This window comes from Anguilla anguilla, chromosome 3 (assembly GCF_013347855.1).
Source record: "Anguilla anguilla isolate fAngAng1 chromosome 3, fAngAng1.pri, whole genome shotgun sequence".
Lineage (NCBI taxonomy): Eukaryota > Metazoa > Chordata > Actinopteri > Anguilliformes > Anguillidae > Anguilla > Anguilla anguilla.
The window spans coordinates 64,951,835-64,978,926 of record NC_049203.1 but is presented as its reverse complement, the minus strand read 5'-3'; the positions used below and the strand labels follow the sequence as shown (position 1 = coordinate 64,978,926).

The 27,092-nt window shown below is 47.4% G+C and overlaps 1 protein-coding gene across 2 annotated transcripts in view; it reads right to left on the bottom strand.

Annotated features, from left to right (window-relative positions):
* Positions 1 to 885: 885 nt before the first annotated feature.
* Positions 886 to 27,092, bottom strand: part of LOC118222967 (receptor-type tyrosine-protein phosphatase-like N) — a 39,897-nt gene continuing 13,690 nt past the window's right edge. The window contains exons 7-23 of one of the 2 annotated variants that reach the window (XM_035408961.1): positions 26,039 to 26,173; positions 25,604 to 25,638; positions 24,818 to 25,116; positions 24,328 to 24,414; positions 23,785 to 23,864; positions 23,255 to 23,319; positions 7,734 to 7,943; positions 7,136 to 7,372; positions 6,542 to 6,689; positions 5,677 to 5,750; positions 5,212 to 5,289; positions 4,815 to 4,934; positions 3,858 to 4,024; positions 2,506 to 2,559; positions 2,253 to 2,317; positions 1,768 to 1,853; positions 886 to 1,016 (exon numbers count right to left, since the gene is read on the bottom strand). In XM_035408961.1, coding sequence (XP_035264852.1) covers positions 945 to 1,016; positions 1,768 to 1,853; positions 2,253 to 2,317; positions 2,506 to 2,559; positions 3,858 to 4,024; positions 4,815 to 4,934; positions 5,212 to 5,289; positions 5,677 to 5,750; positions 6,542 to 6,689; positions 7,136 to 7,372; positions 7,734 to 7,943; positions 23,255 to 23,319; positions 23,785 to 23,864; positions 24,328 to 24,414; positions 24,818 to 25,116; positions 25,604 to 25,638; positions 26,039 to 26,173 — 2,012 coding nt within the window. In that variant the 3' untranslated portion in view covers positions 886 to 944. The remainder of the gene's footprint in view (positions 1,017 to 1,767; positions 1,854 to 2,252; positions 2,318 to 2,505; positions 2,560 to 3,857; positions 4,025 to 4,814; positions 4,935 to 5,211; positions 5,290 to 5,676; positions 5,751 to 6,541; positions 6,690 to 7,135; positions 7,373 to 7,733; positions 7,944 to 23,254; positions 23,320 to 23,784; positions 23,865 to 24,327; positions 24,415 to 24,817; positions 25,117 to 25,603; positions 25,639 to 26,038; positions 26,174 to 27,092) is intronic. The other variant, XM_035408962.1, reaches the window with a different exon arrangement.

Sequence of the window (27,092 nt, the reverse complement as noted above, 5' to 3'; positions counted from 1 at the left end):
ATCACTCAGTCCAGAGAACTGCTGAAGAAGCTAAAGACACTCCACAGAATCGGAGATGACAGGTGGTAGATAGTTCTGGATACAGTTAGCGCATAGTAAGTTTAGATTAGCGATATTCACATCCATTTAGGCCTCTGTGCTTTCAGCAGTGTAATGTTTGAGACAGGTAATCATCTGAGTGTTTCAAAGGGGGGGGGGAATCCGTTCACAAGATCACAGAGGAATTGGGAGCACGCAGCCAGGAGAACGCTAGACAAGCGTCCTTCTGCATTTCTGCAGTGGAACTGTCGTAAAAAGAGCTATTATTATTATTATTATTATTATGTTACTGAGAGAAAGTGCAGAGCGTCATAACAACCAGCGAGGAAGGCACAGAAGTTGGGTGAATTTCCAGACAGGTTTTATCGGTCTCTTGTCACGTACAGGAAATGCATCTCTGCCTGATGTTCCCCACACTTCAAAGCGCAGCGACCGCACCTGATCACCTGACCGTAAAAGCCAAGGCTAATGACATTAAAATGGCGTCTGTGATCTTTGTGGGTTTCTCACAGAGCTGTGCCCTCTCCCGGCATTCCGCTCTGATCTCACGAGGGGCTCGGAAACGGATTTGTGTTCCGCCATCTCGGGGGGGGGGGGGGTGCGGCTCTGTCGTTACCATCGCGCTCACCCGGATATTCGCCGTGTCTTCCGAAAAAAAAAAGGGACAGTAACACAAGGGGAGAAACACACAGCTCGTTTGAACGACTCGTACTGTATATTCTTTTTTTTTTGTTGAAGTCAGAATGAAGGCCATGCAGGGATGTTTCCAGATAACATTTTCCGTGTGACTACGAGTGTCAGGAGGCGCAGGAGAAGAAGATGGCGGGAAGGGGGGGGGGGGGGGGGGGGGGGGGGGAGGCGGGGGCGTGAGGGAGGGCAGGGGGTCGGCACGGAGTGGGCGGAGCTTATTGGGGCAGCGCTTTCAGGATGGCGTTGACCTCCTCCGCCACGGCCGTCAGGGCGAACTCAAACTGGTCCTGCGAACGGAGAGAGAAGGCGTGGGGACATGTAGCGGTGCGTACGCATGGTACACGCACACACGCTTGCATCGTACATGCCACACACGTATTATACACACATACATCATACACGCCCACACGTATCATACACACACGGTACACGCACACACGCTTGCATCGTACATGCCACACACACGTATTATACACACACACATCATCCACGCCCACACGTATCATACACACACACATAGTACACGCCTACACGCACGCATCATACACACATGCATCGTGCATGCCACACACACGTATTATACACACATACGTCATACACACCCACACGTATCATACACACACACACATCGTATACGCCTACATGCACGCATCATACACACATGCATTGTGCATGCCTGCATGCACGCGTTGTACATGCCCACACGCATGCATCGTACACACACATCGTACACGCACGCACACTGACACATTCTCACCCTGCTATTGCTCAAACACACATTATCGCATTGAACACAGCAGGTTTTTTTTTTTTTTTTCATAATTATAAATCAGTGTTCTAGAACTTCTAGTTGTTTTCATATATAAGCAGTGACTGTCGCATCCACACTGGAATGTACTGTTCATTCGAAAAAAAATTCTAATCTCAAATTTGTGATCTCACACCTAAAAAAGGGCTAAGGAAGGACTCACTGCTTTCCTCCCGACATATGAATTAATTGTGAATTATTAATAATGAACTGAGGCAAAATGGTCGTACCTTGGTGCGCACCATGCCTGGTCTCTGGTCACGGATATGTTCGAGGGTTGCAGCGATGTCGATTTCCTTCACTCCTGAAACGCAACCTTTATTCATTTTAGTGACTGATATGCAGAAGATGCAGTTGTCCACAGCAAGGTACACATTTGTTTACATATTATCCATTAATACAAGAGTAAAGGCATTTGGATTTTGTACCCTACTAAAGCATTGCTTCGCTCAGAAACTGAACCTGAAATAGGCGGAATGCAAGAGATATTCTCAAACCACTGTGCTTCACACATATTGGTCCAAAAGGGTCTACGTGTACTCTGTAAGAGCTGATTTAACGATTAACATTTTACTGTGCATACACACAGATGTGCCCACATAAGCCAGCTCAGATATTACAACATTGAATATTTCTAAAGGAATTTCTTCTGCCATGTAATTTCAGAAATATGTACATTTGAGAAGGAAGCGAACAGGAAGGTTTTTAGACTCACCTTTGGCCATGCGGTTCAGGACCATGTCAATCAGGATATAGGTGCCCGTTCTGCCTGTTCCATCGCTGCATAAAACGGAGAATACTCAGAAACGGCAAGACAACCGGCACAAAGCATAACTTACAGGAATGTACTTATTGCTAATGCTACTGAATATGAACACAAATAACAAAATGCTACTTTGATTCTACTGTTTCCTGAGATGTGTTTTCTACCTAGTGGCCACTGTTGGTATTGCAGTCGGCAGTTTTACCTGCAGTGCACGATTATTGGGCAGGACCGGCCTCTGTAGCACTTGTTTACCTTCCTGCGCAGAGACCGATGAGAGAGAAAAAAGCAATTGAAAGAGCAAATGGTGAAGGAGAAGGATAAGAAAGTGAGACAGGGAGGGAGGGAGGGAGGGAGAGAAAGAGAGGGAGAGAGAGAGAAACGGAGAGAGGATCAGCCACAGTAATGGCCCTGTCGAAAAATACGACATTGAAACATGAAGGCAACATCAAACTTGATTTATCTGCGCATAATGAATATTTAAATTTTAATCTGAACCCACATTACACTCCCTCACAGTCAAAGAACAGAGGATACTAGATGGTACAAAGGGATCAGGCTCGAAAAGGGGGAGGCGGGACAGGAGCTGCGACCGAGGCCCTGATTGGTGCAAGCTTAAGTAAGACAGGAAGATGAGCCAATTGACAGACAGAGTAGCCTCTGCAGGAGGAGCGGCCCCCGAGAGCAGGAGCTGGCCCTGCAGCGGACGCCCTGGAGGAAGAGGAGCAGGAAGAGGAAGACGAGGAGGAGGAGGAAGAGGAGGAGAAGTAGAGGGAGGAGGAAGGAGAGAGGCGATGGACCGTCCAGTCAGCGTCGCTCTTGCTGCAGTCACACCTGCCAATGATCATTTTTGTGACTATGCAACTGGACCCAGACTACTAGCTGCAAATCACAAAAATGACACTGACAGATGTGGATTAACTCACGGGCCCCGCTGACCCCCATCGCGGAGGGAGGGAGGGAGGGAGGGAGAGAGGGAGGAGCATGGAGAGGGGGGTGGAGGTGGGAAAGAGGAGGACCGCAGCCCGAGGCGAAGGAAAGGTGGAGGAAACAAGAGAAATGAGATAAACGAGAGGACCAGGGGAGAGAGGAGAGGAGGAGGAGGGCCCTCCACACACAGGGCCTTTAAGGACAGCAGGAGGAGGAGCCTCACACGGGCCCCAGGGCTCAGGGTGAGCGTTTGAGTGGAACGAGGCGTGACAGACAGACTGGTGTGAGGGCGACCCTGTTGGGCTGGGTGATGGGAAATAAAATAGTTGGCACAGTGACCAGAATTCCATTATTGTTACAATTAATTAGTGTATGATATTGTGTGTGTTTGAGCGTGTGTGCGTGTGTGAGTATGTGTGTTTGTACGTGTGTGTCTGTGTGTGTGTGTGTGTGTATGTGTGTATATGTGACAGTGTGTGTGTGTTTGTATGTGTGTGTCTGTCTGTGTGTGTGTGTGTGTTTGTGTGTGCGTATTGCGATTATTATTTAGTTCATTTGCAAATAATATTCACAATATAATGCACGTAACATACGGTACACCCTGTGGGTAAGCATGTGCGTCAGTACCTGCGGAAGTCCAGCAGGGGGCGAGTGGAGGTGGGGATTCCCTGGGCAGGCCAGCTCAGGAAGTGGAACTGCGTCAGCGTGCGCGTCTCCTGCGTCTGCACGTTCTTCAGGTAGAAGCTCCGCACCAGGAAGTCATTACACCAGATGTGCTCGGAGACCAGGTTCACCTGAGAATGACAAAGCACGGTTAGAAGACCACGTTCACCTGAGAATGACCAAGCATGGTTAAACCAGGTTCACCTGAGAATGACCATGCTTGGGTAGAAGACCAGGTTCACCAGAGAATGACAAAGCACGGTTAGAAGACCAAGTTCACCTGAGAATGACCACGCTCGGTTAGAAGACCAGGTTCACCTGGGAATGACCAAGCATGGTTAAACCAGGTTCACCTGAGAATGGCCATGCTTGGTTAGAAGACCAGGTTCACCAGAGAATGACAAAGCAAGGTTAGAAGACCAGGTTTACCTGAGAATTACCACGCTCGGTTAGAAGACCAGGTTCACCTGGGAATGACCAAGCATGGTGAAACCAGGTTCACCTGAGAATGACCACGCTCGGTTAGAAGACCAGGTTCACCAGAGAATGACAAAGCACGGTTAGAAGACCAAGTTCACCTGAGAATGACCACGCTCGGTTAGAAGACCAGGTTCACCTGGGAATGACCAAGCATGGTTAAACCAGGTTCACCTGAGAATGGCCATGCTTGGTTAGAAGACCAGGTTCACCAGAGAATGACAAAGCAAGGTTAGAAGACCAGGTTTACCTGAGAATTACCACGCTCGGTTAGAAGACCAGGTTCACCTGGGAATGACCAAGCATGGTGAAACCAGGTTCACCTGAGAATGACCACGCTCGGTTAGAAGACCAGGTTCACCTGGGAATGACCACACGCGGTTGGTTGCCGCAGGGCAGCGGTGCATGCACACGTACAGTGGACAGTGGGGGGGGGGCCTGTACCTCGTAGATGTGGTAGAGGGAGGAGCCCTCATCCGGCCAATAGCGGTCGCACTGCTTCTCCCCGTCCTCCACCAGCGCCGTCATCATCACGATTACCGTGCAGCCGTTCTCCCACACCATCTGCAACGCAGCACGACCGGCTGGGTAACGTGCCCTGTCGCACCGGCTATGGTGCAAAACATACTGCCGTGCGTATACCATCCACAGGGCACAGACAGCTACTCAAGCAAGCACACACACACACACACCCACCCTAGGGCATCACTATACGCTGTCACGCACACCAAGAACACATGTGCAGCAATGTGCATTTTGCTTAAAGACACACACACACTCAGACACACACACACACATTAACACACACACACATAAACACAGATGGTGTAACGCGACCAACCTGCCAGAAGTCGGCGATGGTGTGTGAGAGGGGTCCCTGGGTGGCGATGTAGGCGGGCATTCGGGGATCGTGCTCAATCTGTGGCCACGGAAACGACACAAGTCAACGGTCACAGCACAGCCCGGGGACTCTCACCAACCCCCCCCCCCAACCCCCACCCACTGCCCCCCACCCACCCCCCTTCGGGGGCCGCAGATGGCATTCCATCGGCCTGCCTCACCCCAACACTGTTACTCTATTCTCTCTTCTCTAGAAAGAGTTCCTTCTCGTCCTGTGAACGTTTCGCCGGTTCAGAGGACAGGGGGAGGAGGAAGGGTACGTTACCGTCGGTGAGACTGAGTCACTGGGACCAATGAGAAGGACCGAAGGGGGGGAACAGTGCGGTGTGTGCGGTGGCTAGCCCGTGCGGCGGCTAGCCCGTGCGGCGGCCAGGCAGCAGGGAGAGGAACGCGGGGCGGTGCTTACGATGGTGCTGGCGTTTATGTAGTCCGCGCGGGAGGGGTTGACCTCCGCCTTCAGCTTCACTCGCGAGTGGTCGTCTGCAACAGAGCACAGCGCGCGCAGACGCCCCGTGAGCAACGCGGAGGAGCGCGCGGGGAGAAACGAGCGAACAAACGGAAGAACGGCCGGCTAGCGAGCGACCGTGAGAAGACGGCGAAGCGGACAGATGTCGGGGAGAGGTGGAGCAGGAGGAAAGGGAGAGGTGGAGCAGGCGGGAAAGGGAGAGGCGGAGCAGGAGCGAAAAGGAGAGGTGGAGCAGGAGGGAAAAGGAGAGGTGGAGCAGGAGGGAAAGGGAGAGGTGGAGCAGGAGGGAAAGGGAAATGTGGAGCAGGAGGGAAAAGGAGAGGTGGAGCAGGAGGGAAAGAGAGAGGTGGAGCAGGAGGGAAAAGGAGAGGTGGAGCAGGAGGGAAAGGGAGAGGTGGAGCAGGGGGGAAAGGGAGAGGTGGAGCAGGAGGGAAAAGGAGAGGTGGAGCAGGAGGGAAAAGGAGAGGTGGAGCAGGAGGGAAAAGGAGAGGTGGAGCAGGAGCGAAAAGGAGAGGTGGAGCAGGAGGGAAAAGGAGAGGTGGAGCATCAGGGAAAGAGAGAGGTGGAGGAGGAGGGAAAGGGAGAGGTGGAGCAGGAGGGAAAAGGAGAGGTGGAGCAGGCGGGAAAGGGAGAGGTGGAGCAGGGGGCAAAGGGAGAGGTGGAGCAGGAGGGAAAAGGAGAGGTGGAGCATCAGGGAAAGGGAGAGGTGGAGCAGGAGGGAAAAGGAGAGGTGGAGCAGGGGGGAAAGGGAGAGGTAGGAGTAGGGATGAAGGGGGGGTGGGGGTGGCGGGGGTGGGTGACTCACAGGGTACGAAGTCGGGGTTGCGGTTCTTCTTGAGGTTGGTCTCGCTCTGGGCCACGGACACGGCGCTGGGCTCGGCCTGGTAGGAGCACAGGGCCTCCCACTCCCTGAGGAGGCGGTCCTTGTTCTTCAGGTGGTCCTCCATGTAGGCCTGGGTATGCGGGGCACAGGCACCAACTTCAAGAGGTACGCCCCAAAAAACTCACAACCGCTCGGCTCAAACTCACTCCTGAGGCTAAAAAATTTTATACTATGACAAGCTAAAGTCAGCACCCACACTTTGCAATGAATTCTTATCATTACTATTATTCTTAAACGCATAATCTCATATACTGCATATTGCAGAATTCAGTAATGTCAGAAAGTAATAAAGCTTCAGAATTTTATTGTAGAGTGTGAATGCCAGCTTTTGTTTGCTTGTCACAGTATTCATCTAACTTTCGGCATGGAGATTGTACATCCTGTATGTTCTTTAGTGTTTAGTGTTCACAAAATTATATTATAAATAAATCTCCATTGCGCTTTCTGAGAATTTAGACGTTTACTTTCAAAATGTCAGTTTGGCGGCCGAGGCGATGACGCGAGTCTCTCACTGACCAGGATCATGTGACCGGTGGAGATGTCCATGTTGGACTGTGCCGGCTCCTCACACCAGGAGGGGGTGCTGCTGTGCGAGCTGGGGCTGGGCTGGGGGGCGTCGCTGAACTGGGACGACACGCTGCTCACCCTGGAGGTGTCCGTGCCCCCCCCGCCCCCGCCCCCTCCGCCTCCCCCTGCCCCGCCTCCCGCCTCCTGTCGACCGAACTTGGCCGCCATGTGCTGACGACACAATTCCTGAGAAGAACAGAACTGATTCAGTCCTTGAATTCGTATGGAGATATTGCTAAGTAACAAAATGCACACCCCTCAAGACCAGGCATCACAAACTCACATCCCAGAAGGCTGCTGTGTCTAGTTTTTGCACTTAAGTGCTTAATTTAAGTCTCCGATTGTCTAAAGGGTCCGCACACCTTGTTTCCAAGGCCTAAACCTGCTGCTGATTTATAGAAATTCACAAAAAAAATCACAGCAGTGACTTCACCCCTCCAGAACTGGGGTTTGAGACCCCCCCGCTCTATCTATTCCCCCCACATACATGTGCGCCCGTCGTCTTCTCGCTACCAGCGTGCATTTTGTCCCTGTGGTGTTGCCGTACCTGGTAGTCATAGTGCGTGTCGCTTCCCCCCTCGGGGCCCAGGCCCAGCTTGCCCGAGGCCAGCTGACGGGCGTGGTGTCGGAGGCAGGCGATGGTCAGCGCCGCCACCAGGATCCCGCCCACGCACGCCACGCCCACCAGGGTGAGGAACACCCAGCGGGAGCCGTCCCGCACCCGCGTCGCCTGGGGCAACCCTCGCCCGTCGCTCCTCTGCGCAGGCGAAAGAGAACGAGACGGGAGAAAGCGAAACGGGAGTGAGAGCGGGACGTTTCCCAAATTGATTTTATCGACCCCGCGAGGCCACCGCCGCTGTTAAACGATAAAAGGTAAGGGACTCCTCTCGTCCCTCCAGTAGTTCACAGAACGCAGAGCTAGGGGGAAGACTGAGCAGGGGACTAGGGGGGAGACGGCATCGCTCTCAGCCAATCAAAACAGAGGGAGAGCACACCGGGGTTCTAATGTCACAAAAAGACCCAAGTGAACAAAAGTGAGAGAAAGCCCTGGGCAGGGGCCTAGCTTACTGAAGCAGAGCTCGTTTTTTGTGGAGGAGTTGTGACCTGTGACCTATGACCTGTGCAGGGGTCAAAGGTCAGCCTCCCGCCATTGTCTTTGCAGAAACTGAATGGCGGTGAAGAGCCTCCCCCCCCCCCCCCCCTCGGTTGCCCGGGCTGAGGGGGGTGCGCTGTGTGGTCCCACTAGGCGTGTGCCCAGAAGGTGCCCTGCCCGTGCCCCCCTCGCCCGCTTTTGTGTCTCCCTCTGTTTGTGTAAAAAAGCCAGCCGTCGGCGCCATCATCAGCTACTAATTACCCGGGCAACACATACACATACGCCACACACACACACACGCGCACACACACACACACACACGAACACACACACACAGCCCGACACGCGCCACACTCATCAACCACAAATAATTAGTGGAAGTCACTCCCCCCCCCACAACTCGCTTTGCTTCATTACTGGCATGTAAACGATTAAAGAGAACCCCCCCCCCCGCTCACCCCCCCCAAGCTGAGTTAATGAGGAGGACACCCTGTCACTCAGCTTTGTGTCTGAGCGCACGCATTGGCAGAGAGAAAATGAGAGAGATAGAGAGTGATACAGAAGGAGTGAGAGAGAGAGAGAGAGAGGGAGGGAGAGAGAGAGAGAGAAAGAGAGAAAGGGAAGGGGGTAATGATGCGATGTACCCCCACACCAGCCCTCAACCCCAGCCTGTTGATGTTGCCATGGCAACTGGGAGCCTCAGCAGGGGCTCGGAGAATGGGCCCTGACGCTGCCATGGCAACAGCAAAATGCTCCATGTAATCCCCGTCCATCAGAAGGAGAAGAGAGGCACTGCAACCTCTTTCAGACAGACAGAGAGAGAGAGAGAGAGAGAGAGAGCGAGAGAGAACTAGCACTTTCCCCTGTTTGCTCCTGTAGCCTGTGTCTTTATTCTCTCAGTGCCATTCATACACGGTGTCTCCATACGGTGATAAGCTGGTGCTGTCGAGTTCTGGACCGCACGCACGGTAGAGGAAGAGAAATATAACCGTGTACGTGAGCGAACTCTTCTAGATGAAACGAGACGACAAAAGCAGGTGGCGACCCGTTGTGCCGTGGATACAGCACGCGGGACATTTGTGGCTGACGGTTTTAGTCGCGACCCTGGAGGAAAAGCAGGACGGCGGGTCTTACTGGAGGGGAAGCCGACGGGAGCACAGACACCTTGGAGTCGGCCATGATAGGGCACAGACCGACTCCCCGTCCCTCCTCTCTTCCTTCTCAAACTCTCATCTATTCTTATCTCTCCCTCTCCCTCGGTCCTCTCCTCTTATTTCTCCGTCCCTCTCCTGCCCCCTGCCCCCCCCCCACCAACCCCCCCAACCCCCCCTCACTGGCCCCTGGAATGCGTGAGAGGGATGCTTCACCTGCTGCCCCAGCAGTGGGGCCACGGAGGGGAGACTGACAGCCTCTTACACTGGGAGGACAGCGTCACAGAGAGAGAGAGAGAGAGAGAGAGAGAGAATGAGAGGGAGAGAGGGAGAAAGAGAGAGAGAGAGAGAGAGGAAAAATGGGCCGAATGCGGACAGCGGGACAAAGACACCCGGGGACAGACTGTTCGGGGTGACAGACAGGAGGACCGGGGTGAAGGGGTGAGGGGGCGAGCAGGGCGGGGGAGCAGGAGCAGGAGGGGGGCGCTCAGGGGGCGTTTAAGTGATGAGGTAATGAGGAGCTAGGAAGACAGGAGGTGGAAGGAAGTGAAAAGGGTGTGGCCACATATACACACAGACACACCCACTCAGACGGTTACGTAAACCACGGAGACGCGTCAATCATCAAAGCCCAGGAACACAATTAAATTGCATTTCAATGTTTCTCCTCACAATTGCACATTACAATACAACACAGGCTGCCTGGCGATAACTAATATTAGTTTATTTGCAAAAAAGCTATTGTTATTAATATGCTTATAAGCAAGTGACAGACACCGAGATATAAAGATTTATACATGCTGAATATGTATCTCAGCTGTATGAACACTAAATACAAAATAACCCCACAGTTTTAATACCCCGCCCTGGGCATGTCGAAGTGTCCTTGAGCAAGACACCTAACCCCTAACCCCTAACTGCTCTGGCGAATGAGAGGCATCAATTGTAAAGCGCTTTGGATAAAAGCACTATATAAATGCAGTCCATTTACCATTTACCATTAACAGTACACACTCATTAGCCACAGACAAAAAAATAAACAGACAGCATTGATATTCATGTTTTTTAATTTGCAGTTAAATCCACATCCATATAGTGTATCCCTGTAGTGTAGTGTATGTGTAAGTTGTAGTTGTATCCTTTTCATTTTCACAGTATATTAAACCATTAAAATATGGATCTTGTCATTTTATATTTTATAACGAAATGAGCAATTCTGAAAAATCTATTGCATTTCATGATGTGATATGATGTTGTTTTATGTTTCTGTGTTGCTCAAAACTATGATGCCTTTCGTCATCTAGAGAGGGCTAAAAGAACATCGAGGACTACGATGGAAATAAGCCCCGGTCTTTGTCGTATTATCCTCGACAGTTTCTCCACGTTTCAACCATTTCAAATATGTCAAATAAATAATCTAAAAGTCAAAAGTCTCCTGTCTCTTCAGAAATTTAATTAGCTAGTTGTCTAGCTATAACAAAACAGTCAGCCAGAATCCAGAGATTGTAGTTCATAGCTAATTCGTTTTATTACACTTAAATGGGTTTATTTGCTTAAAGGGCAGCGTTATTAAAATAACTGTAAATAGTGGTAGCAGCTAACTTTTTGGCAAGCTGTTCTGCCGTTGTCTAGGGGATAAGAAAAGGTTGCTAGCTAGCAAGATTTCACCTGTAATTTCCTAATCAAGCCAAATTGGGTATTCTGTACAGTCATCGCTGATGCCATGACAAGGTAAGCCTTGCAGAAATATGTGTGTAGGTGCATTCAGTTCCGTCAGTAGCTATAAAATGTATTTTTAAATTATGTATTATAGCTATATCATATATTCAATGCACATTTATATACATCTGCAACTGAGTATTACCAGGAAACATAAGGTCCTTATAATGCACACGAGGTCCTTATAACACACACATGAGGTCCTTATAACACACACATGAGGTCCTTATAATGCACACGAGGTCCTTATAACACACACATGAGGTCCTTATAACGCACACATGAGGTCCTTATAATGCACACATGAGGTCCTTATAATGCACACATGAGGTCCTTATAATGCACACAAGGTCCTTATAACGTACACATGAGGTCCTTATAATGCACATATGAGACCTTTATAATGCACACATGAGATCCTTATAATGCACACACACAGGCAGCTGGCCTCATTCTCCATACCAAGGCATAAAATTAACCTTTTCACCCACTGGCCAGAGTGCCGTGTGGATTCTAAAAATCACCCGCCATTTTCAACATTTTACAATATAACAGAACCTGGTTGGTTATCAGACAAAGTGGCTGACGGAGTAGAAAAATATTTCCAGCCACAACTAAAATTTTACCAGCATTTGGCTGACGGATGGTGTTCATCTCATGCCCTGCTCCAGAGATACAGATCGAGCCAGTGAACACCCTGCTAACACAAAGCGTTCTCACAATGTTGCTGTCACGCAGCAGCAATGTTAAAACACTGACAGAACATTCCAGTAACGTTGTGAGAACATTTTGTGTATGCTGGGCAGCCCCTGATACGAAGCGAAGGATGCTGGGAAGAGTAACAAAATGGTACACTGAACAACAAAAAAATGCTTTATTGGATAAACCTACAATTTTGACTTCAATTTGTTACTCCTATATTCTTTAAGTTTTCTCGACTGAAAACTGACAGGTTGATCTGAATGACCCCGAAAATTTTCAATAGCAAAAAACCTAAAAAAAAAAAATAAATCAATAAAATAAAATACAGGTGTAAAAAAAATTGAAGTAAAATTTTTACTCCTCTCAAACGAAGCATTTGTTTTTCAGGGCACCACGCTGTTCCTCCTCCCAGCAGAGACCACAGCCGAGGGGAAATGTGTGCTCTTTTGTGACCCCATATCGCGCCAAATCCCCGTGTTCTGCTATCTCTGTAAAAGTGCAGTGATTAGAGGGAGGGGAAGGGGCACTGCTGTTACCGCAGCAACCGCGAACACTCCTCACTTTTACACCATCCGCTACGGAAAAGCGCGGAGAGAAAAGCACTCTACTCCACAGAGACAGAGAGGGACAGGGAGGAAGAAAGAGAGAGAGAGAGAGAGAGAGAGAGAGAGAGGGACAGACAGAGTAAGAGAGAGAGGAGGAGGGTGAGAGACAGAGAAAGAGAGAGAGGCAGACAGAGAGAGAGAGAGAGAGAGAGAGGGGGAGGGCGAGAGACAGAGAAAGAGAGAGCGGCAGACAGAGAGAGAGAGAGAGGGGGAGGGTGAGAAACAGAGAAAGACAGAGAGAGAGAGAGAGAGATAGAGGGAGAGAGACAGAGGGAGAAAGACAGATACGCAGGGTCCCAGGACCTCTATAGCACCCCCCAATATCACCCCTTGACCTTTGCTGACCCTTTCAATCACCCACAGATTCGGGGGTCCACCCCTTTCCGCCCACCCACCGGTTACACCCACAGATCCGGGGTTTCCCAGCAAAACAATGCTGGCCGTCCAGCGGACTCGGGACAAGAGTGCTGACCCCCGCATACCTCCAAGAACAGGGTCCCTGAGACAGGCCCGTGGCCCTGTCCCACACTCTCTCCGTTTCTCATCACGCACAGGAAAACGTTCGGTAAAAGTAACCGACAATCTTTCCCGGGAAAACTGAATGTGTGCATGAATACGTGCGTACATGCGTGCGTGTGTGTGTGTGTGTGCGTTGTGTGTGTGATTTGCGGGGTGTTTGCGGAGCAAAGACAGTCAGATGACAAAGGGAATTACTATCTGCATCACAAAAGGGGGGGGGAGGGGTATGGGGGGGATATGGGGTAGAACAGAAGGGGAAGTCACAGTCATCTTATTTGCCCTCCGCAGAGCGTTCTGTCTACATCCTGCACCCTCCACACTGAGGGGAGCAAACACCCTCTCCTGTCTGTCACAGCACAGCAACAGCCCTCCCCTGCCATCCACCAGCTTTACGAGTCCCTCTGAAATGCACAGGAGAGCACGCGCCAGAAAAGCACACGGGTACAGCCGCGGGTCTAGCGCCTGATCGTCTTTAAAACGCTAACGCACCTGTGGCTCGTCAGAGGTCGTCGAGGAAACGAACGGCGTTCTGTAATTACAGCCGACGGTTTCCGCGGCGATCTCTTATCTCCGAAGGAGCGTCGCCCCCGGCGTCGCGATAAGCTCGCGGTAAACTTTAAACAAACGGGGCCTCGTCGGTTCGACGCGTCCGCGATTTTTAAATCGTCCGTGGGACGGAGAGGAGAGCAGAAGACGTGTGGAAAAAAATGATAAATCGTGTTTGGGAAAGATGCATTCTGAATGCGTGTGTTTTCTGGTCTATAAAACTGGGGCGGGAGGGAGCGCGCAAACCGACGTGAAATATGCGAGAATTACTGAAATGTGCGATGGAGATGAAGACCGCAAGAGTATGGATGACAAACGCATTACATCATCGCCAATGTCCAGACTGCTCTGACCTCGGTAACCACAGCAACCGCCTCACCTGACATCACCGTCTGAGGGGGGAGGGGGGGAAGCATGGGGGGGGGGACAGCAGTGAACACAGTGACAACTCAACCTTCAGTGCACGCCTGAGCACATACACACACCCAAACACACACACACACACACACACACACAAAACGCAGTAATCCGCACATCCGCAATATTCCTCACAATGAAAACAGGACAGGAGCCCTGATAGGCTGGATCACCTCTGAAGGAGAGCTCTGAATAACCTGTCTGTCACTCTGTGTGTCCGTGATAAGCTCTCTGGGGTATCACAGGACGGGAAGACACCCATCACTAACACCCAACTACCAGTCTACTCACATAAGACCTGTCCAGCTTCACTCTGTTTTACTCAATGCTAATATAGCGTAATATTTTTTTAAGGCTCGCTATGTTTAGTTTTACGTTAAGGGTGACGAATGAATGAGATGCTGTTCGGGTGTGCATTGCATGCTTCTGTGTGCCTGTGTGCGTGTGTGTGTGTGTGCATGTGTGTGTGTATGCACATACATGTATATGTGTGTGCGTGTATGCGCATACGTGTATGTGTGTGTGTGTATGCGTGTGTTTTGCGAGGGGGGGAGAAAAGATGACCCAGCAACAGGATTTGCAGACACTTACAGTCCCCCTATCCCATTTAGACCCCCCGGAGAGAGTGGGGGTGGAGGGTTGAAGGCTTTACAGGCTTTCTGATTTAGGCGGCTACACACCTGCGATAATTAACTTCGGGCCACATGTTATCTTTCAGGACAAGCTCCCAATAAACTCTGACTCTAACGGAAATTGATTTTTAAAAATATCATTGGTTATTATCAGCATAATGACAAGAATCACCTTTCTAATTTAAAAAAAGACTATTGAGAGGGAAAGGGAACGATCAGGTGCTTTATGAAACTTTCGGCAAGAGAAGTCCGTACAGACGGAAGACATCAAAGAAAGCAGCCTGTCATCCCTGCAGAACACATAGATTATATGGAAAATGGAACTTCCAAAATAGGCTCAAATTAATTGTCCAAGTTTAAATCATATTCATAATTTCATATATTTACTTTGACTATATCTTTTCTAAATCCAAGAATGGCAAGAAGCCCAGATTACCCTGATGTTTTCCAGTACAGTAGCTGTCATTTTTACTGCAACTCAAACATACTCATGGGGGATTTACTTAGGTATTCAACAGGGGCATAAGTTTATTCAATCAATTAACAATCTGAATACACCTGCAGACTTTCCCAGGTGCTCATTAATCCTCATGCAAACTGTCAAAATAATAAACATCCATGTGAATCACTCGGTGAGTCTATTCAGCAGGGGAGTTTATTCAAATGATTATTTATAAATGCCAAAAACAATCAATAATTCACAGCTTCTTCCAGCGCAGTTTTTTCTAAATCGTACGGTAACTTGGTCTTCGTCTTTGAGGATGAGGATAATTAAGACGGGTAAACAGGAAACACTGCACTCTGCAGAGAACTGCTTTCCAGGATCAACCGTTACAGATAAGCATCTGTAACTCTACTAATCCAAGAGTCCCTACGCATTCTGATGATTAACTGACAGTCATTGACACTCATGAGTTTGTGTGTGTGCATATAAATATATACATATATATATATATATATCAAAATGTCAGTTATGAATAAATACAAAATAAAAGAGGTTTTCTTTGCCATCTCTTGGCAATTATTTGGGGAAAACTGCTCGCTGCTCTTCCGAATAATTTTTCGTGCCGTGGAGGAAAAAATGTTAATTTTGTGCGATAAATATGAAACTATTTCTCCAGCAGCACCCTCCCGGCTGGCCCTGGTCGTGCTTCAGGGGGCAGACGCGGCGGGGAGAGATGAGAGAAGAAGAAGAAGAAGAAGAAGAAGAAGGAGAATACCTCTCATCTGAAAAAGCCTCTCACTGCACTGCACTGCATGGGAGGGAAAAGCCCCACCAAACAAAATGGACGCCTCTGGAGTTTGAGATGCTTTTATGACAGATTTCCGCCGTGCCCACTTCGGGGTAACTAATCCTACACGGCGACGACGCACAGGAAAGGACGCGCGGCGGCGGCGGCGGCGGCGGCAGACGCCGGGGCAAATCAGATGATGCACAGCAAGGCCTCACCGGGGCAAAACGAGGACTGAGGAAGTTATTAGAATCTTTATCACATTATTAGCCGCAGCAGTGAGTAATGGTATTAGTAGCCGATTAGATTGTGAGCTAAAAATAGACCTGATTGACAATAAATACTTCCAAACGCAATCACGTTTGAAAATATGTAAACATAATGTATATGCTTTTTTAAACTGCTGTTATTCTGAAAATATATGTAAGTAAATTGTTACAATGCCATATATGTGTGTCATGAATTTTCATCTTATAACAGGATCAATGTAGCAGTTTAATTGCAAAAATTTTTAAAATAACAAATAAACAGTACAGTTTATAGTCAATAGCACTGTTTGTGCTATTGACAATAACAAAAGAACATAAAATCAGAACATATTATTTGTATATATTTCATAGACATTTGTATTAAATATATACAACTTTTTTCTTACTACTGGCTTACTATTACTACTACTACTACTACTACTACTATTATTATTATAATAACAATAATAATAACAATAATATTTAGCTAAATACAGATATATTTTGCAACTCATTCATGCCTTACAGAGTAGAAGCAAAAAAGACAGCATGTTAGGTTGCAATATCCTCTCAAAACTGCACATTCGCATCCTCTCAATTCTCCTGTTTGAGATGAGCGAGCCTTAAAGCCAATGGCGAGACCTCAGAGAATATGCAACCGGGAATTAAAAATCAGGACCAGATTTGTAGACATGTAGTTTTTGTTTCTCAGAAACTTTGTACTTACAGCTAACCTATCAATGCATTTGTGTTATATAACCAATGCTAAGTATAATTACTGTCAGTAAAAATAGCATTTATTCAGCAAGCCTAAACCAGACTGTTACCTTTGTCGTTCTTAAAAATCAGTATACACTTGGTGCACATTTGAAAAATACTGTTATTTCTGAAGTGATTTCTTAATTTTTGTCGTTCGGCCCAAAATACTTTAAATGTCAAATAAGGTTGGCAAATGAACTGTTCAGCTCTATCCAATTTGAAGCTAGCCCTCAAAAAAATTCTCAAAGGATACTGATAATCCCGTTTATAAATAGGCCAAATCTTAAAATGAATGAACTTGCTTTAGGATCGTTTTGTAAGGTGAGGGTGTCAATTTTATTCATTTTTATTTCTTGTTTTTCAAAATATACATACACAAAGAAACAAAGGGAAATACTACATCATATGTTGCTTATCAAACCAACTGAATCATTTCTTAAATATCATTTACAAACACGGCGTGTTTTCAGTTATTTAGCCTACCGAACAATTAAACTTAATGCTAAGTAGGCTATTGCGGGTCGCCCTCAATAAGGGCGTCTGCTACAGCTGTTACTGTATACGTTCAAAATAAAGTCTAATAACGCGTGGATGTTACGATTTAAACGTATACCGGCACCATAACCTCTGGTCGTAGATGCTGAAATGGGGGACACGTCAAACTGCAGCAAATCTGTTTTCAATATTGTCTGAACTGATTGTCAAGTAGGCCTGAACTGGCCGCTTATACAGACAGGTAGGCTACTCCTACGAACTGGAACACGCGACGGGGAGCGCTGCATAATTAAAACTAAACATTCCAGGCACAAAAATTGATTGCACCAAAAGAAAAACCGACAAACTTCGTTTAAACACAGAACTTTTTGAAATGAAACGAGTAGTCTACTCGGAGAATTGAAATTTGATCTCTCAAACGGTTGCGGAGCAATGGAATTAAACTCACCCGAACACATCTCGCGAAATCTGTGTAACCGTCGCCCGGTGCAAGCACTGCCCGGTCCCCAGACTGGGAGAAAAGGCAAAACGAACCAAAACAACAAAAGCGAAAAAGGAGGGATTTTCTCAGGCGTCTTCTTTAATGCATTATCGAATGCTAACACACACAAAAAAGCGCTCTCTCTCGGAATTGCACACTGGAAAGTCCCACATAAAAGGTGTTTTAGATACGGAGGTGGAATTAAAAAAAGAAGAAGAAGAAAAAGGGGATAAGCGAGAATGAAGAAGAGGGAGCTCAAGGGAAAAGGCTCGAGGTCCGACAAAAAAAAAAAAAAAAATGAAAAGGCGTTGTAAAAGAAAAATGAGAGAAAGGCGAATGAAGCAGAGAAGCAGCTGTGAAAGCCAGAAGAGGAGAAAGAGGAAGAAAAATGTGCGTCTCTCGGCCGCGCTTCCTCGGCTTGTATGGAGGCCCCGCTCTCGCTCTAAGCCGCTACCCCATTCACCCACCGCCGCCACTTGTCTCATCAAAAGGCGTTGCCGTGGCGACAGCTCCACATGTTGCTGATGGTGATGGGGCGGGTGGGGGGTTTGGGGGGGGGGGGGGGGTGATGTTCTGGATAGGCCGTCCACGGAAAAATGAGAGAAAGAAAACGAGGAACAGGAGAGGAACACAGATGAAAGAGAGGCAGGCCTCTTACATAAACCAACTATTACTTATTAGCGACAATAATAACAATAATAATAATCATAATAATAATAATAATAAATTGTTTATTGTATCCCAGTTCAGGATGATACAAACAAAACTGAAGCAGAAAGAAAGTCTACTGGGAATGGACCCAGAGAAATTCATCTCTGATTTACAGTTGTATCTTTACTGATTGTTAGTAACTGAGTCTCTTATAAATGATGGAGAGTATGGATTTTTTTTGAGTGGCTCAAAAATGGTCTTTGGTTTAAATGTTGAAATTGCGTCAGACCAAGTAAAAATATCACAGCAAAAAGCACTCACAATATTTACGCCACGAGGTCTGCTCCAGAGAACACAGCAAACCGAAAAAAAAACTTTAACAGGCTTCTGAAACGCAATCTCACAGTAAAATTGTCATTGTTTCACAATAAGTTTTTTTTTTTTAAATGAGTCACACCACATGAACTCTGCTTGGGTTAAAAGTAAAAGAGTTGATTTTGTTTACTTAATATTTTGTCATGTATTCACACACACACACACACATGCACACACATGCATGCACACACATACACACACGTGCACACACACACACACACACACACACATGCATGCACACATACACACACGTGCACACACACACACACATGCACACACATACACACGTGCACACACACACACTTGCATGCACACACACACACACGTGCACACACACACACACACACATGCATGCACACACATACACACGTGCACACACACACACACACACACACAATTTACTAATAGGAGATAAAGAGATAAGGAACATGGTGGGCGGGCTTGTGCTGACACAATAGAGTGAGGTCGAAGGTCATTAAAAAACAGGCCGGAGCAGCACATAGATAATCCCTGGCCAGGTGCACAGAGTCTTCACTCAATGGCTGTTTTTTTACAGTCAGCGATAGCCTCCTTATTATTAAAACTATGTAACTTTACCCTGCCACAGAGGCAATCTTGGAGGGGTTCTGATCATGTAGAGATGTGCACAATGAACAATAAATAAGGTGTGTGGTTCAGTTTTATCTACATATTGTGAACATGAAATTATTGATCACTATAAGGCGTATTTTTATAATACGGTGTCACATATTCACATTGATTAAGGGGAGGGTGGGCTGATCTGAGCAGATATTTGGGACAAAATGGACAAGGTCTCTGTAAAGTCACAGAACCTTAATAAAACATTTTTAAAAAACATTTCTGAAATATTTTGCAAGCCGTCCTAGCATTCAGTGTCCTTGGAGACAGCGGCTAGTGTAACGTTGTGTAAGAGTAGCACGGCATACATGTCTGGGACGTAACCAGGGTTATTCAAATGCAAAGGACACAGACTGTGGCATAAGCGTTTAGTGGTGCCAAACCAGAAGTAAGAAGTAGCCGCAAAAAAACGAACACAATTTTTTTTTAGTACTCGTTTGGCACAAAGTAACTGGAAACGTCTTTAGAGTGTCTTAATGAACCTAAATGCACTGTGTCCCTAAAGTGGCATCAAAGAACAGAGCAATTTGAGGATTCTCCAAATGAAAACGCTCTCAAACTCTCGAAGAGAGTGTTTTTACTTAAAACCTTACGTCCTAAAAACAGCACCATGCAGAACTAGTTTATCTGGATGTGATGTGGCATGTGTTTATTATTGCATTACTCCATAACGAGGGTGGTCAAACATGTACAGTAATCTTTTATTTTGAATAAAAATATTACTGTTTAGCAAAGAGCTAAAAGCTAAGCTAATAAGCCAATAAAAAACAGATGTATACCTTATTCCTTGACACAAGGTACATGTCACCTCAGACTGAAGATAAATTCAGTATAGCAACAACCGGTAAGTTCACACACTTGGACAAAATAAGTTATCCTAGTTTAAAAAATAATAATGAACCGTGGTAGCAATGGGATAAGGATAAAAGATCAGTAAAACACCCCAAAAGACAACATGGCAGTGATTTTAAACTGTATACAAGTGAACTGAATCTCATAATTAGCATCTGCATTAGCCCCTCTTCCCTCCCCACTTCCCACCCTGCCCCCCTCCCAAGCTAAGTCAGGTCGAGCAAAGGGCTGTCCGGTGGGCTGCGCCGCATAAGCACTGCTACTCAGAGCAGTGCTGAGCCTGACAGTCCCTAGCCTAATTATGAACAGGAGTGGTAGCGGCACGTACATCCGCTGTCCTTAATTTGGGGCCGGTGCAGGACGGAACGGCGACCCCCGGTGCTACGGTAAGGCAAACGATGGTTCCGTACCAGACCTGGGTCAAATACGTTTTTTTTTTTTTTTTTTTGGATTAAAATACTTTTCCGTGCTCTATTGATCTTGCCTGGTGTACAGTAAGTGAGCCTGCCAATATGACCAGAAGGCAGGGCACTCTTACTTTTTGAGAATATTTCAGAAATGCAGAATCCATAGCTCAGAGGTTGTAAATTAACAATAATAATAATAATAATAATAATAATAATAATAATTTCTTGCGCTTATATACAGTAGGACTTTTCTCACACTCAAAGCGCTTTACAGTGATGAAGGGGAAACTCGCTTCAACCATCACCAATGTGTAGCACCCACCTGGGTGAAGCCCGGCAGCCATTTTTGTGCCAGAACGCTCACCACACATCAGCTGTGGTGGAGACGGACAGTAAAATGTCCGGTGTTAATTCAGCTCTAACAGAGTACGTATGAGTTCAACTGGAACCGTGCGTACTCCGTAAGAGTCGATGTAATACTGAACATTTTACTGTGTGGGGCGAACACATTTTTGGGGGATGATTAAAAATTGTCGCAGAAAGACCATAAGTGTAGCAAGCTGCCATATAAGCCATGTGTCTAGCCTTTTGAAAAATAATTTTATAGCAGAATTACTTACACCAGGCGATGTCTGCACATCACATTGTTTAGTAAAAGCAAACACTAGCACAAGATCAGCGATCTGAATCCCCTTCTCCACCTTTTGGTGCAGATGAATGTACTGGCCCTGCCTTCAGGAAAAATCAATGATGTAGCCCCGCCTTCCATCAGACTATGATGTAATAGCCCCGACTTCTACAACAGTTGATAGCCTAGCCTAGCCTTTACGAGAACCCTATCTTTTGGCCTAGCTTCCCTTTAACATCGATACCCAAATTTTCAACGTCAGGAACAACAAAAACGCAAGAACTGAGTCAAGACAAGACCCCCCCGTCAACACACGTAAAATGTTTTTACGCAACATAGCCATATTAAAGGACAAGTTTTCGAGTCACCACGTCTCTCTGCGTTTTTTTGCGCGTGTGTGTGGGCGACGGTATCCAAAAACTGGGACGAGGGGCAGCGAGCGAGTATCGCAATTAGCGAGAGAAGCGAGACAATCACAGCATGGGTCCTGCAGGACAAGTACCTTCCATTCAGCGCAGATTTCAGAGCAGAGAAATGCTAACAGCAAACCATAAATACATGAATTCACTGACGGAGAGAGAAATGGGGGGGGGGGAGAGAGAGGGAGACAGACAGAGAGAGAGAGAGAGATACAGAGAGGAGAGAGATACAGAAAAAGAATGAGAGAAAGAGAGAGAGAGACAGAGAGAGAGAGAGAGAAAGAGAGAGAGAGCGAGAGAGAGAGAGAAAAGAGAGATACAGAGAGAGGGAGAGAGAGAGAGGGAGACAGAGAGAGAGAGAGAGAAAAGAGAGATACAGAGAGAGAGGGGCAGGGGGGATTATTCTCCATAATAGAGAGACTTAAAAGAGGCAGGTGCAGCCAAGGCTCATTATTGGGACAGAGAGAGAGAGAGAGAGAGAGAGAGGGAGAGAGAGAGAGAGAGAGACAGAGAGAGAGAAGAGAGACACAGAGAGGAGAGAGATACAGAAAAAGAATGAGAGATAGAGAGAAAGGGAGAGTGAGAGAGAGAGAGAGAGAGAGAAAGGCAGAGAGAGAGATAGAGAGAGAGTGAGAGAGAGAACCAGGGGGAAATTAACCAAGCTCACACACAACAGGGCAGGGCAGAAAGAACCACTGCAGCTCGCCACAGAAAGGAGGCGAATAATTAAAAAATGAGCAGCGAGAAGGAACAAAAGACATTATTCCACATTCAAAGGTCTGCAACAGCTGTATGCTGCCAAAGGAGAAAGAGAGGGAGAGAGAGAGAGAGAGAGAGAGAGAGAGAGGGTGGGGGGGGGGGCTGGAATCTGCTATGATGGAGAACACAAAGGGGAGCAGAGAAAGAGGGGAGAGGGGTGAGAGGGAAGGGGAGGAGGAGGGCTGACAAAAAAGGAACAAAAAGAGAGGGAGCTGGAAAATGACATAGAAGAGAATGTGAGGGACAGGAAAGAAAGAGGGGTATGGCATGTGAAAAGGAAAAAAAGAGATAGAGAGAGAGAGAGAAAGAGAGAGAAAGAGTTTGGTGGTGTGGGCTGAGGGACATAACTGTATGGGACTGAGGTGAGGCGTTCGGACGGGTGACAAAAGTGGCGGATTTTTTAGTTTAAAAAAACAGAGATGGACCATATCAAAAAATCCAAATAATGCGCACTGCTGAAGGGCTATGGAGCACACTGAGCGTGCAGATTCATGCACGTCTGAACACCCAAAAAATCCAGACATTCTCAAAAAGACCCGAGACCAGCAGGCTCTCAAACCTTCGCAATTCAACGCCTGCAACCTAGGATTCAGCCTATATACTGCATGTGCGTGTGCATGTGCGTGTGCGTGTGCGTGTGTGTGTGCGTGTGTGCACCGCATCTACAGACCAGACACCGGCAGGTACGCGTTTAATCAGGTAATCTGCACCGAAGGAGAAGAAGAACACGCGTGCCTACCTCTCCGACTCCAGTCTGGAGTATTTTCAGGCCTGTTTCCGACTCCAGAAAGACCTTCTCAGCCACTGCGGGGAGGGAAACCAAACACAAAGCAGAATGTTTCTAGTGACGACAAAAAAAAAACAAAAAAAAAAAAAACGAATTTCTCGTGATGTTCAAAGTTCACGATGACACGAGAATGAGAATGTGTTACGGGGGATTATTTTGCAAGGAAGCCCAGATGCCTCGTGAAGCTATTTTCCTTGTATGTGTTAGAAAAGGAAAGTTTACTTTATAATAATGACGGTCAAGCACTGCATAACGACGGCTCTCTTTCAGAAAATAGGTTTCCAAGTAGAAAATTTGTTACAGTTGTTCCTTTCTACTTCAGTCCTGTTTCTGGCTGGTAGCGTGGCTCTCATATTTTCCAGTACTCACAGAGACCCACAGTACCAGCGGAGAGGAGAAAGGGATGGAGGCTGGAGGCTGGTGGAAGCGGGTATGAAAGGGGGAGAGCCTCAGGGCTGGCCCACCGCAGCGCTGCCACTCACCGGCCTTCTCAGCCACGTCGTCCGCGCTCAGGTTCTGGCTGTTCTGCCGGATTCTGAACGTCAGGGCGGGACCCACCACGCTGCGGCCACAAACCGGGAGATTTGGGTCACCAACGCGCGCACATACCGGGACACACACGCATGCATGTACACACGCACACACACATATATACACACATGCACATTGACGCACACATACACACATGCATGCCTGCAGACACGCATGCACGCACACACACACACACACACACACATACACACACACACACACACACAGTGGTTAACACTGGATTTGTACATGATGAGGCTCGCCCTCAACACCAGATAAAAACATAAATATCTATGTGGAACAGTGAAAGGTAGGGAGGAGCAGTGGGGAGCAGTGTGGGCAGTGTGGAGCAGTGAGGAGCAGTGAGGAGCAGTGAAGGGCAGTGAGGAGCAGTGGGGAGCAGTGGGGAGCAGTGAGGAGCAGTGAAGGAGCAGTGAAGGGCAGTGTAGAGCAGTGATTTGCAGGGTGCACATTGTCACTCTGCAGTGTCATACCTGATGTTGATGAAGGTGCTGGTGGTGAGATGGATTCTCTCAGCCAGGGTCTCCAGCAAGCGCACCCCGTCAAACAGGCTGAGCGGACTGCAGAGAGACACAGTGCTCATAGTCAGCCAGCACCACTCACACACCCCCACAAAATATGACAGAATGGGAACTCCACTCCACCAAAATCCAAATTTGGTCCAGTCCCAAGTTTGTCCATTTGGCTGAGAATTTGGAACCCCGTCAAAACTAAATTCAAACTAAACACACATATACTGCACACACATTTGCCAATTCTGCTTGGAAAGTGAAATACACAACACCCTGACATTAACTGCATTTCTCTCAGATTATATATGTGTTAGTTACACAGAAAACTGTAGGATAAGAATAACGGTCAAAGGTCAGGGGTCAAGGGTCAAGGGTCATGGGTCATAAGGTCAGGGTGAGTCAGAGGGGGTTATGGGGCTGTGACAGTGCTGCGGGGGGACGCGGGACGCACCTCTGATTGGTGACGATGTAGCCGTACTCCTCCCTGCTCTGCGGGGCCCCTCCGGCGTTAGGCCCCGCCTTGGGGCCCCCGGAACTCTTCGTGTTCGCCTCTTCCTCCCGCACGGGCGTGGTCGCCCCCTGAACCGTCGCCACGGCCCCCGCAGTGACGGCGACGGTCGTGGTGGGGGCCGAAGTCGTGGAAGGGCGCTCCGGGGGGGTCGTCTGGGGGTTTGGGGCCGAGGCGGCGGAGGGGGGGGGCACGGGGGCCTTTTCGCCCATGTGTGTCATGGAGCCTTCCATGAGCTTCATCTGTGAGGACGGGACAGGGCAGAGGCGCCGCAGTCACAATCGCCGCCTCATTTGCACTTTTAATTATTCGCGTAATTGTTTTTTAACGACTCGCGTTTCACACACGAGATTTTTTTTTATTAAATTCCGCTGGCAAATGACAAAACGTGAGGAAAAGCTTGAATTTGGTGAATTATTTTGCAATGAATGCGTACACTGCCACCTACTGGCACTTGGCTGAAACAACATCTAGGAGCCTGACAAACCCTTTTATCTTCACTAGACGTCACAAACATGCCTCTTCCCTGAAACATCCATCCATATAAGTCAATCATTTATGGCTTCTGCTGTTAATAACACACCAGGCTGACTGTCTTTTCAGTATCTCAGAACCTGTCAAGCCAGCTAGTTTCACGCCCAAACAACCCTAACTTGTGCTGAATGGCATCTTCTACTGAATGGCATCTTCTACTGTGTGCAAAAAGCACTTCTTTTTGCTCAAACGTACCTTCTTTATTGAGCCCGTGCCATCTTTGTAATGACCTGAAGAGCAATGACAAAGACACGTGTTGTCTAGTTACATTTGCCAACAACAACTGTCATCAATTACATTTCTTTTCTGTATGCTTTCTTCGCGTCATTTATTATTATTATTATTATTATTTTATTTATTTATTTATTTTTTTGTTTATGTTGGGCTGTAGACCCAGAAGATGTAATACTGCATTCATTTAGCTGTTAGCCACAGCAACTTACATGACAGCAATGTAGATACTTGCATTCAATAGGATAAGAACAAGAACACTTGAGCAGTAGTTAGCGCTGACTGCTTAACCGACAGTCATCGCTCTCAGATCCAGCCAATCAGATGCGTGCATTCGGTAGGTTGTTCAGTAGGTTGTCGGGTGCGACGCGTTCAGGGCAGCCGTGCGGTCTCACACACCTGGGGGGGCTTGCGGGTTGCTGATCTGCGGCAGCTGCAGGACGGCGATCAGGCTGTCCAGCTGCTCGGGGGTCAGGTCCTTCACGTCGATGCCGTACCTCTCCAGCAGCGCGGCCATCCTCTGCAGCGTCACCTCTGACGAGACATCGCGTTACACCGTCACATTATGGCCTGTTATGCCACATTACATTACATTACAGCAGGTTACAGTATGCTACATTACATCACAGTACATTACGTTACATTACATTACAGTGCATTAAGCTACATTACATTATATTACGGCAGGTTACAGTATGCTACATTACATCACAGTACATTACGTTACATTACATTACAGTGCATTAAGCTACATTACATTACATTACGGCATGTTACGCTACATTACATTATATTAGAACATGTTACGCTACATTACAACACGTTGTGCTACATTACATTACATTACAACACGTTGTGCTACATTACATTATATTAGAACATGTTACGCTACATTACATTAAATTACATTACATTACATCACGTGCATTACATTACGTTGATTTATGTTAGATCACATTAATTTAGTGGACGCTCTTATCCATACCAGATTAGACAACAGTAATGTAGATAAGATAATTAATTAGGTTAAGATCAAGAACATTACACAGTGGTTAGTGCTAACTGCTAAACTGTCAGTTACATTACATTACATTCATTTGGCAGACGCTTTTATCCAAAGCGACGTACAAAAGTGCATTTTCATGATCGTAGACAACTGCTGAACACGGGTTCAGTAAGGTACAATTACTTATTTTGTACAGCTATTTCTAGCCGAACTCTTAGATCCAGTAGGACATGCAAGACAAGCTTAAGTTAGCCATAGTATTTGCAGTAATCATCTGTCCTGTCAGTTCTTGTAAACTATCTTGTCAACAGTGCTGAGATCTGGATAAGTGTTAGGAAAGAAGGTAGGGTTGCGGGAGCTAGATACAGGTGGGTCTTAAGTCTGAGTTGGGGACAGGGACACAAACTGTTAAAAGGGTGAAGCAAAGGACAGTGCAGAGCTGGTCTT